We start from the raw sequence: 19051 nt of genomic DNA, 5'->3' as shown, positions 1-19051 counted from the left end.
TGCGGATCCGACTTTCTTACTTCTGCTGCTCGACTTCAAAAGGGGTTTTCATGTATGTGCAGGACATCAGGCGCTCTGTTGGTCTTGTAACACCCTTTTCGGACCGACGTTGTTGCCCTCTTGTGCCGTGAAATGTCGGAATGTTGATGTTGAGGAAGAGGCAAAGGCGTAAGGGAAAGCAAAAGGTCACTCCGCAAAGGCCGAATCTCGGACTTGGCATCGCGCTTGCCTGGTGTGCTTTGATCAAGAACATCCATGGCCATCCTGTGCCTGGGTCAAACTTACATCACTTTATCAATTCCACAAGTCGACGTTGTTTGTCGCGTCAACAGTCTCTAAACCTAGGCGAGACTCAGCCATACCGTGGGCTCGTAGAGCTGAATGGACACACGTACATCAGCGACAGCGAGCTGACACGCTCGTTAATCGTGAGGACGAACAAAGGCAATAGGGATGCTCTTTGTGCTCGTATCATAGTCACATGATGGAACCATCGAACAGCGCTCGTCAACTTAGGGGACATGAAGTGTTCACGTCATGGACGGGAAATAGAGTTTGTGGCATAAGCTACCATTGACCAGACACAGAGATCAAATAATGGTTCAGACCTCTCCCACAGAAAGCGAAGACATTGCAAGCAGGCCATCGCGAACTATACAATGCTGTCATGGCTACCAATTCCGACGTTCCTCGTACACGCCTTGAACTCAGCATTCACTGGAGAGCCAAGACCAGGACTTCGACCGATACCTGGAACTAAGCCACTAACTTTGGAAGCTCTACTTTGTCCAGTTCTATTATACTACATAGGAATTTTGCTTCTGCCGCCTCCACCGCCGCAGTCAGTGGCAACGTTCAAGATTGGCGCACTTCGAAACGTACTAGCTGCAATCGCGGCGTACCTCTTCCTCCGGTTGCCTCTGGCGTACCATGTGCCACAAAGCATTGGTCTAACCTATCAGCTTGGCTTAGTGGGCATATATGGAGGATTGCGAGTCCTCGATGCGTTCTTCATCAGCTATTATGGATTCAGTCATATTCCGCGAAGAGTGACATATACGCACCACCGTCGCGCCGAAACTCCCCGAGGAGAGTCTGCGCCTCGTCCTTGGGCTGATGGCGGAAGCAATGGAATGCTCAAGAAGCCCTCTACGGCGCATGCTCCAGACAAATCAAATGCGAATGCACACTCAACCGCCCTGGCAGAGAAAAGTGATGACTTGTTAAAAGTCACGCGTCCAAAGCCGCAACGTGCAATCTCGCAGTCTAGCTTGCTCGAAAACATGACGAGCCAATCATATACCGAACTTTTGAGCAAGGACGATGGATACATGACCATGATGCGCAAACTGATCGACGGACCGAAGCCCATACCAGTCATCGAGACCGCGCACACTGAGGATGGTTGGCCGCATGGCTTTGCTGATCGCGCCTCGTGGGCACTGGAGTTGGAACTATCGATGCGAGGAGTGGGCTTCACGTGGACGACGGCCGACGTACGACATACATCAAAGACTTGGCTGCCTACCGTGCAGAATCGCATCCATTCGTTGCTCGTGCATGTTGGACCAGTACTAGTCATTGCATGGGCAGTCATTCGGACCGTATATGTGCGACGATTGGCACCGATGATGGACAGGATCGATCCGCCTCCGTCACCATTCGATGAATTGTCACTTTCGGAGCAATATCTACTTACCACTGCACTTGGAGCGTTCCTGATGGCTGCGTTCTCATTCGGCCATTCGCTCTTCGCAATCATCTGCTCGCCATTGGCACCTTCGCCGCTGGCCTTCTTTCCCCCGCTCTACACGACACGAGTCTGGGACATCACATCTGCTCGAGGCTTCTGGTCATATGGATGGCACAGACTTTTCGCTCGTCTGTTCCTGGTTTGGGGCGTATGGCCAGGCGAGTGGCTAGAGAGGACAATCACGGGCAAATCTTCTGACCAGCCTGCCGACATTGGCAAAGTGCTTGGTGGCTTCTTGAGTTCTGCGGTCGTACATTCTTTGTCCGTGAGAGGTACGGTTGGCGGTAGCTGGGCCGACGCAGCTGGCGAGGCCAAGTTCTTCGCGCTGAATGGTATCGCGATCATTATCGAAGAGGGCGTCAAGCGAGCCGTCATCCGAATGAGAGCTCGTAGTAATGGCAAACCACAGATGTGGTATGACGATTCGATTGGACGTATCTGGTGGATCGGCATTTTGTTAACGACTGGACGCAACTTCGCTCGCGGCTGGACAAAAGGAGGTCTCGTACGCGAGATGGCATTCATGTGAGCTTGGGTTTTCAAAGACTCGTTTGCAAAAGTCGGTCGATGTCTGGAATTCTCCTTAAGCTGTGATTCGCGTGTTCTCTGTAATACACAATACCAACTGCCGGCAGGACAATCCTTTGCCAAAGAGCATTCACTTGAATGGGCAAACAGTGCGAGGTGATCCGTCAAAACATACACTGTAAGCATGGTACAACCAATCCAAGATTCTGACATACAAGTCCAGCGCTAATACGAAAGGAGTCTTGGGTACCGAGTTCTGTGTCTTGCTCAATACGAGGCGGCGAGAACATCGCCGGTGGTGGCATCCTGTATGTTGGTTCACTTCTAAAATGAGTTTGAACTTACGTGTCACTGGAAGAGCCTGACCTCAACGCCCTCGCTCAACTATGCGGCACTCTTTCGACGTTGTACTGGCCTCACGGTTCAGCTAACGATATCAGTTGCATTCGATGCGAGCTGCAGCATCTGCGGGACCATTGGTCTATACTTGCTAAAGACAATCCACGCTGGCCATTCTTCTCATTTTCGTTTGGGCACGGCCACGATCCATATCGCCAACAAGGTGCTTATCTCATAACAAGCATTGCAAGGCTTACATTGCAGTTCAACCGTGTTGCTGGGTTTCGGGCACTCTGAAGATGAGAAGTGGTCACTCTAGGGAGGTGTCGCGGAGCGACATGTGGTGAGCTTCGCATGTGGGTAAATAATACTTTAACCATTGCAAGCATGCAATGCCAACTTTTCAGAGGGCGAAACAAGCTAGCGTCCTTGTATGACCTCGCAGCCATCCGATATTCGCTCTGAGATACCCCAATTGAGAAAGTGGACAAACGACCAGAAGCTTTCCAGTGCACCCGGTGTACTAGGCCTCCGCTGGCGACATGCACTGTCCATGTTGTTGGACGAACAAACACGAGGCCATATGAGAATAGTATCACAAGCTCTTCGCCGAAAAGTGCCGCAGTCGTGAAGATGGTCTATATAAGCAACGTGATCGCACGTTCGATGAGTGAAGCACAACTCAGCAACACCGACAATCAGAACACATACGCCAACGAGAAAGGGTCCTCCTTCATCACGTCTTCTGCCATCTACGACAATGCAGACCTGGTCGATCTTAGCCGCTGCTCTGACACTGGTACCTAATGGCCAAATATTCGACTACCATAGCTTCGCTGATAGATTTTGGCAGGTCGGAGTCTTCGCTGCGGGGCCAGTAGAAATGAACGGCCAAGCAAATATGGCCAAGAGAGACAATAGTCATGTTCCGACCTGTAAAAGCATCGGGCATCCTGTAAGAAAGTTCATGCATCGAGAAGCTGGGCAGTGCTGACCATGGAGTAGTCCAAATGCAGGTCCGAGCCTGGCTGCGGATATGTAAGAAGTATTGTACGAAGACATTCATACTAAGTTCTGACCGTGTACAGAAAGTCTGCCATTTTGATCTTGGCGCCACCAACAAATTCGATGCCTGTTGCAAGTAGCGGCCGGCAAGTGTTAAGTAGTGAAACTGTCGTGCTATCGGCAGCTGGGGTGGTTGGCGGAGTGGTGTATGAAAATCTGTGCTGTCGCACTTATCGGACTTACACGAATGTTCGTGTTGGTACTCTCAACTTCGCAGACTTGTACGTAAGTAGTCACTCTCTTATATATCCCACGTACGCAATGTTTGCTCCAATCTGTGCTCACTCACTTTGTCTATCGGCGTAATAATTGCTATCCAGACGTCGGGTCACAACATGGTGTTCTTGTTCCCAAAGTGAGACGATCCTATCGCTTTCCGGCGCTGCAACGTGCACGGTCATCGTTGGTTTGAGCAGAAGCCGTGAATACTTGTCCTTCGGAGCAAGCGAGGAACAAGCCGTCACTGACGGGACCGGGTTCACAGACAGAATTGCCTGAAGAAATCCGGGCCCGAGATCAGGTTTAGGGTTCTATACAGTGTATGCAATCTGAGAGTCTTAGTACTGGGGTCATCCCAGCATCTGCAGAGCTTCGTCGAAACCTTGATCGATCTGAAGGAAACTAGTTGGCTCTTCTTCTTCTTGTCAACGGTCAGGTACTGAGTGTCACCACCGTTGCGGCATCATGATACCAGAAGTTCATCATGCGGGTGCGTTCTTTACCTGAATTGGTCTGCAGATACTGCGGCAGCGAAAAGCGTGATAACAAGGACCTTGAAGGAAACCATTTTTAGGTGTATCGAAAGGCTTGAGTTTATAGGTGGTAAATTTCTCTTGCTGGTGTGACTTGCTTGGATCGATGTTAGCTTGATGGCGAGCTTCGAGTGGGAGAAGTGGTCCCTATAAATAGGAAAAGCAATACGGCCACCTGGCATCAAAAGTGGCATTCACTCAAGAGATTCGAACACGAATGTTCTATTCCAAGACTTGCATGTTCCAAACACGAGCATGGTCTATCAAAATGCAGTGCAGTGCAAACCTAGCAGGACACAATCCATGCTGTGTATAGCTGGCAACGCACCTCCAAGATCGATGGCAGCAGTCCGGCCGTAGAACATGCTTCAAGCAATGTCAGATTGCAATAATGGGCATCCAACGCATTCTAGGATCAAGTCCTGCCGAGTGTCATGTCTAATAACTCTAACGATTAGTGAACTTCGTATGCGCATGATACACCATGCCACTGCGGACGTCGAACGAAGCTTCTCGGATGGTAAGCACTTTACCAATCCGGTTGCATTGACTATGTATAGCGAGTGCATCGCTGGAGAGTGATTACTATGCGCTTGCCTAGACTAGGAACCAGGCAGTTCTGGAATCATCGGCCGTGAGACACCAACAGGTGTTAGTGCATTGCTGGGTAGAGCGGTCTGCATTGAGTTCGCAGACACTAGGTCTAGGACTTGTTTGAACGCTGGCTACAGCCCTGATAGCTGTCGTTACGAACAGAGTCGTCGTATTGACAGCTATGGACCATATGCCGGCCTCTGATAGAATTTATCCGGTAAGCTGACCCCTCAGGGTGACAAGGTTCCTTCGAATGACCAGGACTAGCACCAACAGTTTATGCAGTCAAGAGTAAGCACAAAGCTAAGCGTGGGCATTGTGTTGCATGAATCGTGCACTCCAAGGCCTCAAATACTTTTTGCAGCCGAACGAAGATAGACTCGGACGAGCGGGGAAATAAGATACGAGAATCTAATTGAGAAACGGTATTAGAGTTGTATAGGATCATGAATTCATTCGAATGTGCGTGTCTTGCCCATCGTTTCTATGCCTGTTCTACGGATTTGTTGCATTACCATGTAAACGCCAGCAAACCAGGATTCAATACGATCGGCATGAGTATGTGGCACACCAGCATCAGGGCCAAGGGGAATATGGCTGTAAATTCCGTGATGTTCCATGACCAGGGAATGAAAGGCCCGAGAGCCATGATGATCATAGCAACGATCATGAACCAACAGAAGATCATGCTGTACTTGAACTTTCGGAGCACTATGGGTGCTTCGATGAAAAAGTTTGTGCGTGTCACTTCTTTCGCCGTTGCGCCCCACTGTTTGAAGAAGTCAGCTTTCGTACCATGAGCCAATGATTGTAGCTTCACATACCTGCATATCGATTCCAACAAGGTGGCAGAGGAGTGCCTGGCTAATGTGGAAGCTGATGCCGCCAAAGAAAACCAGGAACATCAAACACCATTGGAAACTCTCGAACAGGGCCGGCAGGAATTCCCTTTCTCCGGAACGATAACGTGAGACGGCAAGACCGAAGTTGGCCGCGATAGCGAAGACGAAAAGTATACTGATGAAGATCTGCCAACTGTCGACATACCACGTATCGTAGTGGCCGTTGTAGAGTCCGAGAACAAAGTAGTTAGCCAATGTGAACACCCACGCAGCGCCCAGAGCATAGTATGTTCCCAAGTAGGCAATAACGTTGATCTTGGAAGATAGAGGCATTTCCGATGCGAGGAATTTCCTGAACAGTGGCGTGAGCGGTCCTCGGAAAAGCCAGTATTTGAGAGGATGAAACATGAGTTCGTCACATCCGTAGGCGTACTTCTCCCAACGAGTGAGCTCGTCGTACACTGTCAAAGAGACACCTTCTTGGAATCCGTCCCCAAAGTAGGACGCGTATCGGAGGTGGTACCCTTCGATCTGCAGGCGAAGTGCCATATCGAAGTCTTCAGACACAGTGCTCTCTGACCAGTAGAGCTCGGGAAGCGTCGATTCTTCGTCCTCGAATGCGACATGTTGTAGCGCCGACCATCGCAAAAGAGCATTGTGACCAACAAATGGGGCAATATCGCCAGCAGCGACACCAAATTTGATACTCGTGTAGATCAAGTCCGTGAAAAATTTCATCGCATTTTCGAAGAAATCGTGGGAGACTTGCATTACTCCAGAAGAAAACTGGATAATTGCCACGTCGGGAGAAATCTCCATCTCGGAAACCGCGTCGAGAAGGCAATCTTCCGGAATCCTCGTATCTGAATCGATTATAAGGATGTAGTCGCCTATGCGAATGTTTCCCGATGCCCAGCCTTTGGGCTGATCTTCCGGTTGTTCGTTGAGCACTTCTTGGAGCGCTTGTTCATAGGCAGCAGCCTCGTCTAGGGTTGTCCACTTTTCGTCACGATCCACATTCTGCAGCTTGTCTTCGATGCGATTTGAGAAGTCCATCGCGTAATTCATGTTGGACGCTTTCTTGAACTTGCCACGGCGGACGAAGCCTGTGCCGTTGGGGTTATGTGCTGGTCTTGCCACGAATCCAATGTTGTTGTCTTCATAGAACTGAGTACGAATATGGCGCTGTTCCTCATCCAGTAATTGGAGCCCATCGTCGTTCACAAAGATGTTGGCTGAGCCACCTTGCAGCTCGTATGTGGAAATAGCCTTCATCAACGAGCTTACAGTCGGCTTCAGGACTGCCTCGAGACCTTCTTTGTAGGTTGGGCATTGGATCGTGACATGTGGAAGGTTTTTGCTCGTCAATCGAGGTGACTTGATCGCGGAGAAAGTCTCCGAGTTTTCGTGAAGCTGTTTGACCGGTCCTACTAATCGGAAGAAGAAGCCAACAATGACGAAGGCGAAGAACTATTGTTATCATCAGCCACAGTCTTGTGAAGTCCCACAAGTGTACTCACCAAACTGAACAGAACTATGATGGGTGTCAAGGCCAGGAATGCGAGCGATGAATAGTTGCCTAGAGTAGCCACTTGAATGAAAGTGTTCTGCAGCCTTCTGCCGAAGAGCACAGTCAACAAGCAAAGTGTGCATCCACTCATTATCGACCAATAGAGTCTTGTCGGTCTTGACTCTTCTCCAGCTTGCAACTCTTCATCTGAAGCAGTCACTGAGATCAAAGCTGTCTTCTCTTCCTCGATGTTGCGACTCAATCCCCAGACCACTCTTAGAAGATCCGATTCGATTGATTCGACGCGCTGTATGAGGTTCGATGGATCGTCATCCCAGACCACGAGAAGGCCTTCGCTGCGCACAAACGCTGCATATTGGTGCTTGCGCGCTCTCGACAGCTCGATAAAATCGTTGACAACTTGGATTCTCTGATTATCCCGAACAGGAATACCGGTCTCGTCATCGCTGAGGCGCTGGACGAGAGTGAAGACAAGGCGGCTCTTCACAGTCATTGCAGCCTGTGGAACCATCAGCTATGCCAGTATGCCACCGCATACCATAAATTTGTATTACCTTGGTGTTCAGAGCGGATACTGCCTGTTGCAATAGCGAACCTTTCAGCGTCAAAGGCATAGTGAGAAAGTCATTGCGGGAGTTCTTCAAAATGACACCCTCATTCGTGCCGGCCACGTCTTGTATCCACATGCTGGTACATTGTCTCTGGAAAAGGTAGCTGAGTATGATATCCCGTTGAACATCGTTAGAGTATAATGAATCTTTCCCGCTGAGTGATTCTGCATTGTCCAATGGTCCGGTGCTGGTGGGTGTTGAGTTGGTAGCGTCAGCAGGACTGGCATCGGCGCCGGCGGCCTTTTTCCCAGGTTTGAAATATGACCAGACGCCCATGGTGCTGGTGCCAAGATATGTTCGACCAGAGACAAAATGATAGGAAGACTCAAGGTTGGTGCAAGCTGACTTTTACTCCGTTGTGTTGGCGCCTTCAGGAAGATAGCTTTTCTCTCGGACACACACCCATCCACAGCTTTCCGCCTCGTAGGACCGATTGAGCTTTTGTCCTAACCCTTCTGAGCTTCTACATGCTTGAGAAGTGGCCAGATTGAGCCTCCAGATCCCGCGCGTCAGGTTTTCGGGAGAACTCAGCTGCTCGATTGAGCCTGCACGCACGGAGTGCTCCATTGTCCGCGGCCTGGACCCAGCTCGAGAACTTGGTGCCTCGACCTCTTCCTCGAGCTGCCCGAGTGGTTGGGATGTGTATCAACGCCTCAAGTGCCATACTCAACCAATCCTTCAAGCGAGTTGCCATGATTTGCCATACCGTATCGCGTGGCGATGTCAGGCTAGCACGTGGCCGGATGTGATTGTCTGCACGGAAGGCATCGCTAGAGTGTAGCTTCGGCCTGGGGTTGCACAAGTGTGGTTAGAGCGAGGTCAAAATAGAACATCGATAGAGCTTTTCTCGTAGCGATACCGAGTTGCTGGGCAAGTTCTCGTGCGCCCATTGTAGCCTGTGGGCCAACTCGCCTCTACCAGAGGTGACAAATTGGGCATTACTGTCTACCAATTGGTCAATTGCAAGTTCAAACAACCTCGAGTCGGAGTCTCTGAGATGAGTTGTGCGATTGATGGCTCGATTCGGTGCGCACGCCGTACGAAAGACTGCTTCTGCGATTTCTGGTGGCCTTCCGGGAGCCCTAGCCACACGCTATCGACCTGCAACTTGTTCAGTCCGAGCCTCATCACTCACATGGAACATTCGACATCATGCATTGGCGAGACTAAAAATTCCCATGCGAGCTGTGCGAGCAACACCGCTCGCATCCTTGCACAGCGCAATCGTGCCATCCATTGTTATCTCGGCTTCTTCGCTTGGTGCCAATTCTTTCCAGGTGTGAGGAATGCTTTACTTGGATCGGCAACGCTAGAAGCTCAAGCTGCGTGGAGTAATAAGAACTCAATGATTGACAGCCTGACAACTGGTCCTGGGTCTCGCAGTTGATGATCGCTTAGCACTCTGGCCTCGTATTCCTGCAGATGATTTTCGCCCATATTGCCAAGGAACTGGAGACGCTGCCAAGATGACAACACGGCTTGTGGGCCAACGCATATGCAGGACATCTGGAAGGCGCTTGCGTGTATGCCGGCACTCCGACGGGCCAGGCACAAGGCACCGTGGTGTTCTCGTGCATCTTGACGGAGACGTCAGAAGGTGTGGGCGTTTTGCTTCCGATGAAAGATCACCATTCTCGTAGAATGCTTCATTTCTGCCGATGGAGGGCCAGAATAGTTGCTCGCCATGGGCTATCGCGTTTCAGTGGGCCAGGTATGCAGAATGCATGTTCAAGCAGACAAGGTTATTATCTCAATCTGGAGAACGTGCCAGTAGATCTTCTCGGTAGCTTGCCTTGGACATGGAATTTCGCGCCGTGAGCCCACAGTAGAGGAGTCGGAGGCACAGCCGGGTCGGCTAAAATGGTGACAGGGATGGTGCATTGTGCTTGGAGTTCTCAACGCACGCAGCGGCGCCTTGTGGTATCATTACAATTACCGACTGAGGTGAAAGTGCGATGTAGGCAGAATGAAGGAGAAATGAGAAACAGAACAAGTGAATCAGATACTCAAGCCAAGGATCACAGAGTTTGAGTTTGGACGAATGGGAAAGTGTATTTCTCGACGTCATCTTATTTCCCGGTGGTCGCTTCCGGCGTAGGCCTATTCAAATTATTCATGTTCATCATCAACATTTCTCCCACATCTTGACCGACTTCACTTGCATCTCGCCGTTCTTCTCCCACGTTGGAAGCCACTGGTTCCGAGCTTCCCAGAACTCCTTCTTCGCAACCGGAGAAGCGTCCGCCCAGGGTTTGCCGCTCTCGCCATCTTTGAAATAACCATTCGTGCCACCAACAGCAACATTCAGAATCAAATAAAACTTCTCGTCAAATGGCGTACTAGTTCGTCCGGTGTGCGACCATGGGTCCATCAATGTTGTCCCGTTGGCAGTCGCAGGCGGGAAATTTCCACGATCCCAGAATCGACGATTGAATTTCACGTACAGAACCTGCATCAATACTGAATCCACATAGGTGAAGATGTAATTCTCGGTCCATTCCAGTCCAAAGGTATGGAACTGGTCGCCATAGTACGAGTGCAGCGCGCCCAGCTGATCGACTGTCTTCAGGTAGCCGTCCGTGTTCGTCTCCGGACCCCAATGGAGAGCACTGGTTGCCAGATTGTTACCTCCTCCTGGTCCTGCTTTGTACGAGTGGTTGTTTCCACGTGTCTCTACAATGTCGATCTCTCCCGATGCAGGCCATGGTCCATACTTGTCTTCGGTAGGCAGCATCCAGATCGCCGGCCACATCCAGTCTCCCTTTGGCATCTTTGCAACAACTTCTACTCTGCCGTAGCGAAGAGATGCGCCTTTCTTGGTATTGATGCGAGCAGATTTCACAGGCGGCACGATGGTGCCGTTGGTCGTGTTGGTATGGGCAAAGCAGTTGAAGAAGCCTTCACCAGTACAGCGGTCACCGAGGTCAATGGTGGCATTGTTCGTGTTGACAAGGCTTTCATCTTGCAATTTTGGCTTGATATGAAGAATGCCGTCCTTGACAAACAGCACATCCGCATCATCCGACATTTGGTCGAACTCTCCATTATGGCCTGCAACCTGTTGTTCGATGGTCCAGATATCGGGCGTCAACCGACCTGAAGAAAAGTCTTCGGTGAAGATGGGACAGAAGTTGCCGCCTCTCTTTTGGTCCTTGAAGCTCAGGTATACCATCACACTGCTGATACACAGTCCGATGAAGATTCCGAAGCAAGGAATGATCCAGGACTGGCGTTCAAAGATGGTCTTCTTTCTGAGCCGCCCCAGAGCATTTGGGCTTTCCATTTCACTTTTTCGAATTCGACGACTTCGAAAGTAATTGGTGCTCAATGCTTTTGCGTCCATTTCGGACGATCTCAGGTACGCACTGCTTGTGTTCTGGCATCTTGCGTCGCTAGTCCAACTCTGTCGGCTGGATGGAGCAGGAGTGTCGAATGGGTTCGGTCGTTCCAGCGGTGTGTTGATGCCACTGTTGTAGGGCGATGCTCGAGGACCAGCATAGCTGGATGCTGGTGAAGATGCAGTGTGGTGAGCCATGATCACTCAAGTTCCCACTGCTGAATCGAGTGGACCTCGGGATGAGCGTTGCATATACAACTTTCTGTGCCCGACATTTACGGCCTGGAGCTCGTTCACGTTCAACCTCGTGGCCGTAGATCACACCCTGTCGTTACCTCGAACGGCCCAGATCTCGCTTACCTCTTCGAACCCCCGGGTTCTGTGCATGATCTCAAAGTGGATCCTTTTCGGAGCGAATTTGTTCCCAAGCCCGTTTTCGTAGCGCTACTGCACTCTTTCGGGCCAATATGCAGAGCCAGGATGCCGGATTCAGCATTGTTCGAAACCTCATCTGGGCACTCGCATACATGCGGTCTGCTCGCCACCACGCTACTTCCAAGGATCCCAATAGTGTTACCTGCACGCGCACTGCTGCTGCTAAGCGATGCACAACAATAGCGTTCTTCGCACATGCCCGAGCTCACAATTCGACTTGTCATTCCGATAACCTGCGGAGCAGAAAGCTGGTTGGGGTTCACTCAACAATGCAGTACTAGTGCATCTCATCCGCAAGGCTACATGGCAATTGTCCAGGCTGGCCCAAAGCACAAGGTCTTGAGGCTTTCGCCCAGCCTCGTTGCAGCCATGTTTTTGATCCTATCAATAGCTGAGCGCATGCATTTGATGTAGGTTGGGCAACTTATCTTGTTTGACTACCCTCACTGGCCCAATCACCCGTGTATACGCACTGCCTCCGGGAGGCACTCCGAGGTCAACCCATTTCTCCCACGTGTCTGATGGGAATCACGAGGAACGAGTGTAGCTGAAGGGCGCAGGCGATGCAAGGTCTACTGCTCTCGTTTTCGCGTTCCTGTTCTTCGTGCTGTCGATTCTTTTGCCACTATCTTGCCGATGAGGGACGCGCCCTGCTGGCACCTCTGCTGGCACCTCTGCTGGCACCTCTGCTGGCACCTCTGCTGGCACCTCTGCTGGCCTTCCAGCTGCCTCTGACAGTCGTTGGCGCTAACTCGAGTGCATGCTGGTGCGCACTTGCGTTATTGACTCTTGGGAAGCCGCGAACAGAACAAACTTGCGAGGGAAGTTGCATTGGCACGTCGTGCTTGCGGTAAGTGCACTCACCGTTCTCAGACGTCTTCATTGTCACGATTTCAGAAGACTCATGTTGACGATGGGAAGCTGACATTACTGCAGGTTGTGAGGCAAGAAGAACTGATATTGTCCCAGCTTGCAAGAATTTAGAAGCGTATTGACCTCCAATTTCAAAACGACTGCATCTTCCAAAATGACATTACTTTCATGGCTTGGCTGGTGCATCCTCCCTGGACGATCGTTAGCATACTGGAGACGAGCGATCTCGCAATGACTTACAAAGTTCGCACAAGATACCCAATACGTGGAAAGTGAATGCGCACACCACCATCGGTCTCAATCACAACCTCATTGACAGAAGTTCCAAGCAGCTTGCCATATTGTGGATGAGAGCCAGGAGTAGAGCTGCGCAAAATATGTCAGCTAAAGTAGCCCAGCTGCATGCGAAACCACCTACTCGAAACTCTCGACCGCGACTGTCGTTCCTGCAACAATGCCGTACGTATTATCATGCTCGACAGCATAAGACTCCTGAGCTGAATAGTCGCCCGTCATAATAATCTTATGTGCCTCCTCAGCAGACAAAGACTTGGCCTTGGCCTTAATATCCTCTGGCTTTGGAAGACTGTCCAGCAATTTGAAGATCTTAGGGTAAGAGCTTGCGTCCAATCCAGGCTCCTTGTTGAGACCCAGGTCAGTCAAGGCCCAACCGATCGGCCAGAAGACGTGGATATCAGCCAGACCAATCTGGCTTCCATTGATGAAAGGTCCAGCGCCGCTCAGGATCTGCGTCTCAATCTCAGCCAAGCGGGCCTTGAATTGAGCCAAACCACTCGGTCTCAAAGTCTTGATATCAGAACGTCCAAGGGAAGGGAAGATCGTCCCGCGATCTTTGACGAACTCTGGAGTCAAAATCTCAAGAGGAATCAACGAGAGGACTTCAGCAAAGAGGTTCACTCCGTACGTCTCGTAGGCCTTGTCTGCTGGGTTTTGCTGGACTTTGCCGAGCTTTGCGAGGATGAGATCGATGATCTTGGAAGAGTCGACATAGACATCCTTGCCGAGGGCGATGATTGGAATTCGACGATACGTGACACCCAACTTCTCGAGATCTGGACGTGGAAGCACGGCTGGTGTGTCGACAATTGCGAAGTCTACGCCAGCGGCATGCAGAAGAAGTCTAGTCTTCTGCCCATATGGGGAGAAATCGGCGAGGAAGTTAGCTCACACCTCACTGTGAATGGGGCTGACTGCTTACCATAGTCGTACTGGATTACTGTCGCCATTTTGTATATGATCTGCTCAAGGTGTCTAGTTGTCCTTCGTTCAAAACTTGGAAAACTCCTCCAAAGGAAGTACTCATGTTGCTTCTTATCCGGCTCATGGTGTTTGCCTTTCTACCGAGCTCTAGACCTCACTAGCTTCTATGATGTGATGCCGTTGCGGAGGCACGAGCAGTTGAGCCACTGAGAAGAAGGGACGACCGCAGATTATTTGGAAGCAAGCTCAGAATCGTCGCGTCCACAATGTGTTATCTTGCGGAGAAGATATGGCATTTTCTTGCCTCGTGCTGCTTGCGACGACAGCCTCGTTGGATGTGCTGTGCTCGTGTTTGGAAGAGAGGATGAGGGGGAGGGGCAGTTCAGCCCGCCTGAAACTCTGTTCTGATGACGATTCAGCAGTCGGCACTCGCAAAAGCCGTCGCGGTGTGTGAGGCATGCGTGCAAAATCACATGTTACACGACATGCTCGAATGTACACTATACAACTACTTGTGGTGAAGATGGATAAAGAATTCGCACTTTCAAACTGTGAAGCGAAGCGGCAAGAACGTATCGCGGTGCATAATGGCCGCACTTTAGCCGGCTCAGGTGACACGAGAGAAGTGAATGATTTGCACAAACAGCTATCGCAAAATTCAATTCTTTTCCTAGAGATTGTCGGTACTGTGCCACCCATCAATGGAGGCACGTACACCCAAAAGACATTAAGTATACATCTTCAATTCTTGCTGACACAAATTGTCACAAATCCCCACGCCCGACTATTCCCACCTCGACTTCATAGGCCGTCCTCGTCAACATGCTGTTGAGTACCAGAGATCCCTTGTCACCAGCATTTCCGAATCTAATAAGTTGGCTTTGGCTCGGAATCGTACTTTGGTGGCTGAGTTGGGTAGCCTTGCTTCTCCGAGCACTTGCTGGTGGTGTCGCACTTGGTTGAGGTAGATGTGCAGACGGATGTCGACCAGGTCTCCTTCTTCTCGGTGGTGGTGTAAGGGCATGGAGTGCTGGTGGTGACCTTGTCCTCCTTGTAGGTAGACTTGCTGTGGCAGAAGTCAGTCATCTTGTCGAGTACCAAGTAATGGAGGTCAAAACTTACACATCGGTCTTTGGCACCTTGGTGGTCTCTGGACATGTGCTGAGCGAAGATGTGGTGATGACTGAGGTGCGGTCAAACTTGACAGTCGACGTCTTGCAAATGACGGTAGTCGAGTGGTCTGGGACGGTGACGGTCTTCGTAATTGGAATGGTCTTGGTGATTTGGTATTCCTTTGGCACTGCGTGACATTAGCTTGGCGCCATTGACCGGTGTCGAATGGTCGCCACCTACCATAAGTAGTCTCAGTGTAGACCTTTGGCACCTTGGTGGTGTAGACGTGTGGCTTGTATTCAGTCTTGGTGATTGTCTTGGTTTCCTGGTATGGCACGGTCTTCGTAGTGGTGTGGTAGACGGCCTTGCAGGTGCTGCTGGTGACACACTCCTGCTTCTTTGGGCTGTAGCCGCCATCACCGCCACCTGGCAAGGCGACAGCGACGCCTGCCGCAACGAGAAGGGCTCCAATAATCTGCATGTTGGCTCGGAAAGGGATCTGGTGGACGGTAGGTGGAGGGTGAGTCGTGTGGCGGATCTGATTGCTAGCGAATGTAGACCGGACGTGAATGAAGGAAAGAGGCTACAGCTTGAACTGACAAGTCTCATATACCTGCACTCGTACTTACTGTTGAGCTCGCTGCTGGGCTGCCCGCTGGTACAGCGGGCCTTTCACGAAGGCGTTAATACGCATTCGTGAAGGCATACCAAATGTTAGGCTCAGAGCATGCCTGCATGTCATTTGGCCTGGTCTGGAGCCGGTATATCAGCATCAATCACTGGCTCCAATAGGCCGGACACGCTGGCAGGGCATCGCTTTGGGCAGCGGATGCATCATACAAACGCTTGCCGATGCTCTCAATGGCATGTCGTGAGTGGAGACGTGATCACAGCGGATGTTTCGGAGGTCAGAGCTTGTGTATCATGGCGATTTACAGCTGTCGTGAATGGTCGGCAGAGCGCTTTCACGCGTGGTGAGGCTCTGCGTGCATCTGTGCTTCTTCAACAGCGTGGTGCGGGCTATTGGGAGGCCATGTGGGGAAGAGCACCTCAGAATCTGCTTCTTGACCAGAACTCATGGGATCAATCGACATTTCATACGATGCGCAATTGAGGACATTCGCGGTGTCCACCTTGTGATGATTTGGGAGTTCAACGATGTTGTTGTGCAGTTGCGCAAGAGATGCAGAGGAGGGCGAAAAGCGACTGTGTCTGTAGAGTTCGGCGCGGGCTTCGGGGAAACTGTTTTCCCGAACCGTTGCTGCCACATGCTCCAACGCCACGCACGAAAGCACCACCGGTACACGTTTCTTCACCACCTCGATGGCCGATCTGGACCTCGCACAAAGCGCTCTAAAGACCAAAAATGGCCGGAAAGAGCTGCCGTATGCGATCAGCTCCATTGCTGGCCAACGGAGACTGGAAAGGACCATTATCTTTACGCGTCACAACTGGCAGAAGCCTCTCCAGCGACCGCTCTGCAGTCCAGCGTCTCTCAAGCGCTGGCAGGCAGGATTGCAGGGTGCGCCGACATACGATGGGCCACCCGCTAGAGCTCCTGGGGAGCATATTTGCGGAATCATTGCGGCTAGCCGTTTGTACGGGAGGAGAAATTTCGCCCGACTCTTGATCCACGCGATTAACTCACAGCTGGCACTTCATCCTGCTACACGTTGACGAGATGAACGCCTTGCTGGCAAGCAGATTTGCTTGACATATTCGACGATCTCACTCCTGTGGCGCTGCTTCGTTCTCGGGAAGAAGGCACGACTGCGACTTTGTTGGCAACTTGCACGAAGGTCGTCGAACAATGGTATGCACTGCCCTACAGTAACGGAAGACTCTGGCTTTTGCGTGCTCTCCTACCGGGATCCTCCAGCAGGCTTTGCCGAACTTGACATCGAGCTCGAGACACTGCTCATGTGAAGAGGCTTGGGCATCCTTCCGTGATGAGCATCAGAATGTTCGCGAAAGCTCGACACCGCGAGATCATCGGTATTGGTTGCTCCGTTAGCGTACACTTTCGAGGCACGCCTACCTTCTGGGAAGTAACAGAGCTCTGAAGACGTCCCGCGGAGATTTTTTTTTGAGCTCGCCATGATCTCGTAGAGCACACATACCCCGCTGCTTTGCTCACCTCTCAAAGGTTGTACGAACTGCAAACCCTGAATTCAAGCTGCATGTTGTGGTCCGAGATGCAGGACGTGCGTGGAGCTCAGGTCTATAGATGTTCCTAGCTTTCGAGCTGCATATTGCTCCAGCCTCAGCATAACTTACTGACACACCTTCCCGCAAGGGGTGATCACCTTTGAGACACTGCTTGCGTGGTCTGTACAAGTACCAGCGGAGCAAATACAGGTGGAAAGTCTATGCAGTGCATCGTGATGCAGCGGGCGAGCGAATTCAATTGACAGACTCTCGACTTGGAATATCGGGAGCACTGCTGTCTAGCCCTGCAGTGCGCATGTTGTTGTCGAATGAGCCGTATGCCGTGAGCATGGAATCCTGTGGACGACGCGCTGATACCGAGAGATCATCGGGGCCTTAAACTTCCTGGATATTATGCGATAATCCTATAAGATCATTGGTTGTATGTTCGAATGCTGCTTTGATGGTCCCGGCAGTCGGTCGTGGCGAGTCGAGCATGCAGCCTCGCTACGAGCTCAGAACTGAACATGGAGCCTGCGGAATTAGTGTGTGCTAATGAACGCGCTCAATGCTGATAAATGATCGTCACTGCATTGAGTCTGCAGCTCTGAAGTTTGGTCGAAACGAACACGGAGGCTCCGGATGCAGCACCCCACTCGCCTCAGGCTGGCGATGATGCCACTGTGTATTCCCAATGCAACGACCTGGTGACTTCTCAACACACGTTCACAGCGCTCAATTTGCAACGCTGGATACACAGCGCAACAAACAGTCTAATCTAAGTGGCAGAACGACCAGCGATTGTTGAGCATGACGCGTACAACTGCAGTCGGTGGTCACAGATGCCGAGCTCCCACGCATTGAGATCGAAGGTTTGACACTGCAGCGAAGTTCTCACCGAACAGCGCGATGCATGCGGAGCATCTCTCCGCTGGAACTAGACTAGCGATCACGAAATCCGTGGCTTCTGCGTGCTTCGTGAGAAGTGCCAAGTGCTAAACGCCAGCCAGCGCGGTCAGCCTTGCAAGCCATCTGCCTCCAGCTGGCGACGGCATGCTCTTGACATCTCAGGTCGGAACAAGTTCGAGAACGTCGCTTGCTCGCACTCTGTTGTGCCCATGTCGACTGTCTCTATATATCTCACGGGGCTGCCGTGGGCTGGACGCCACACAGCATCGCTTAAAACGGATGTATCTTACCCTGACCCAAATATCCTCAAAGAGTGTATTGCCCGTTCGTGGCTAGTTTCTGACACCCAAGACCAGTGTTGTGGGACTGGCACAACAGAGATGCGTTCATCATAACGCCCTCGCTGTGTAATTGCACGCAAGTCGCAGATTAAGATCGAGCTCACATATGCATTCTCGAAGTCTGAAGCTGAGAAGTGGATCTGGTGGCTTGCTGCAAGTCTCCCCGCATATTCACTTTGAGCTCAAAAAGCTGCTGCACAGACATCTACAGGGATCTGCTCTTGCCCAAGCTGGTGAAGATTTTCACATGACAGCACACGTTGCGCAATACGGACTGTCCGTTCCGCCAGGACGGGTAACGCGAGCCACGCGGGCCGTCACATACTCGAGATCCGCCACGCCAGCTAAGACACTACGTTCTAACAGTCCCAGCAATGACGGAAGCCACATGCATTCTAGGCGTTCGCGGGTACCAGATGATACACCGCGAAGCTCACTCTTCGCAGCTGGAAGAAGCCAATCGCTCGTATCCGAAGGACCATCTTCTGCACGTACGTAGCGATGGCGCTGGACGCACGGCTCCATGCAGCAATTGAGCTGCTTTGACTCGCCATGGCACATGTGCATTGCCAATGGCGGCACAACGATCGAACAATCGATGGCCTCGAGGCACTGCTACCTGCACCAGTGAACTCCAGCCACTCAGCCAGGGCAAGCCA

The 19051-nt window shown here is 51.3% G+C and overlaps 5 protein-coding genes across 5 annotated transcripts; 1 reads left to right on the top strand and 4 right to left on the bottom strand.

The window, feature by feature from the left end:
• Positions 1–659: 659 nt before the first annotated feature.
• Positions 660–2282, top strand: RHO25_003285 (uncharacterized protein; the record flags this gene model as incomplete). The annotated part of the gene is made up of 1 exon (XM_023598791.2): positions 660–2282. The coding sequence occupies one exon, from the start codon at positions 660–662 to the stop codon at positions 2280–2282; it is 1623 nt and encodes a 540-aa protein (XP_023455957.2).
• Positions 2283–5542: 3260 nt separating this feature from the next.
• Positions 5543–8291, bottom strand: RHO25_003284 (uncharacterized protein; the record flags this gene model as incomplete). Its single annotated transcript, XM_023598790.2, has 4 exons — positions 5543–5800; positions 5856–7343; positions 7394–7903; positions 7959–8291. The coding sequence occupies 4 exons, from the start codon at positions 8289–8291 to the stop codon at positions 5543–5545; spliced, it is 2589 nt and encodes an 862-aa protein (XP_023455956.1).
• A 1849-nt stretch (positions 8292–10140) lies between these two features.
• On the bottom strand, positions 10141–11550 carry RHO25_003283 (uncharacterized protein; the record flags this gene model as incomplete). Its single annotated transcript, XM_023598789.2, has 1 exon — positions 10141–11550. One exon carries the CDS (start codon positions 11548–11550, stop codon positions 10141–10143), a length of 1410 nt encoding a protein of 469 aa, XP_023455960.1.
• A 1276-nt stretch (positions 11551–12826) lies between these two features.
• Positions 12827–13907, bottom strand: RHO25_003282 (uncharacterized protein; the record flags this gene model as incomplete). Its single annotated transcript, XM_065602382.1, has 4 exons — positions 12827–12851; positions 12901–13026; positions 13079–13809; positions 13899–13907. The coding sequence occupies 4 exons, from the start codon at positions 13905–13907 to the stop codon at positions 12827–12829; spliced, it is 891 nt and encodes a 296-aa protein (XP_065458454.1).
• An 841-nt stretch (positions 13908–14748) lies between these two features.
• RHO25_003281 (uncharacterized protein) lies at positions 14749–15475 on the bottom strand (the record flags this gene model as incomplete). The annotated part of the gene is made up of 3 exons (XM_023598786.1): positions 14749–14947; positions 15004–15181; positions 15235–15475. 3 exons carry the CDS (start codon positions 15473–15475, stop codon positions 14749–14751), a joined length of 618 nt encoding a protein of 205 aa, XP_023455958.1.
• Positions 15476–19051: the final 3576 nt, after the last annotated feature.

Source organism: Cercospora beticola, chromosome 2, assembly GCF_033473495.1.
Source record: "Cercospora beticola chromosome 2, complete sequence".
NCBI lineage: Eukaryota > Fungi > Ascomycota > Dothideomycetes > Mycosphaerellales > Mycosphaerellaceae > Cercospora > Cercospora beticola.
The sequence above is the reverse complement of the archived record's forward strand: the minus strand, read 5'-3'. Positions and strand labels throughout refer to the sequence as shown.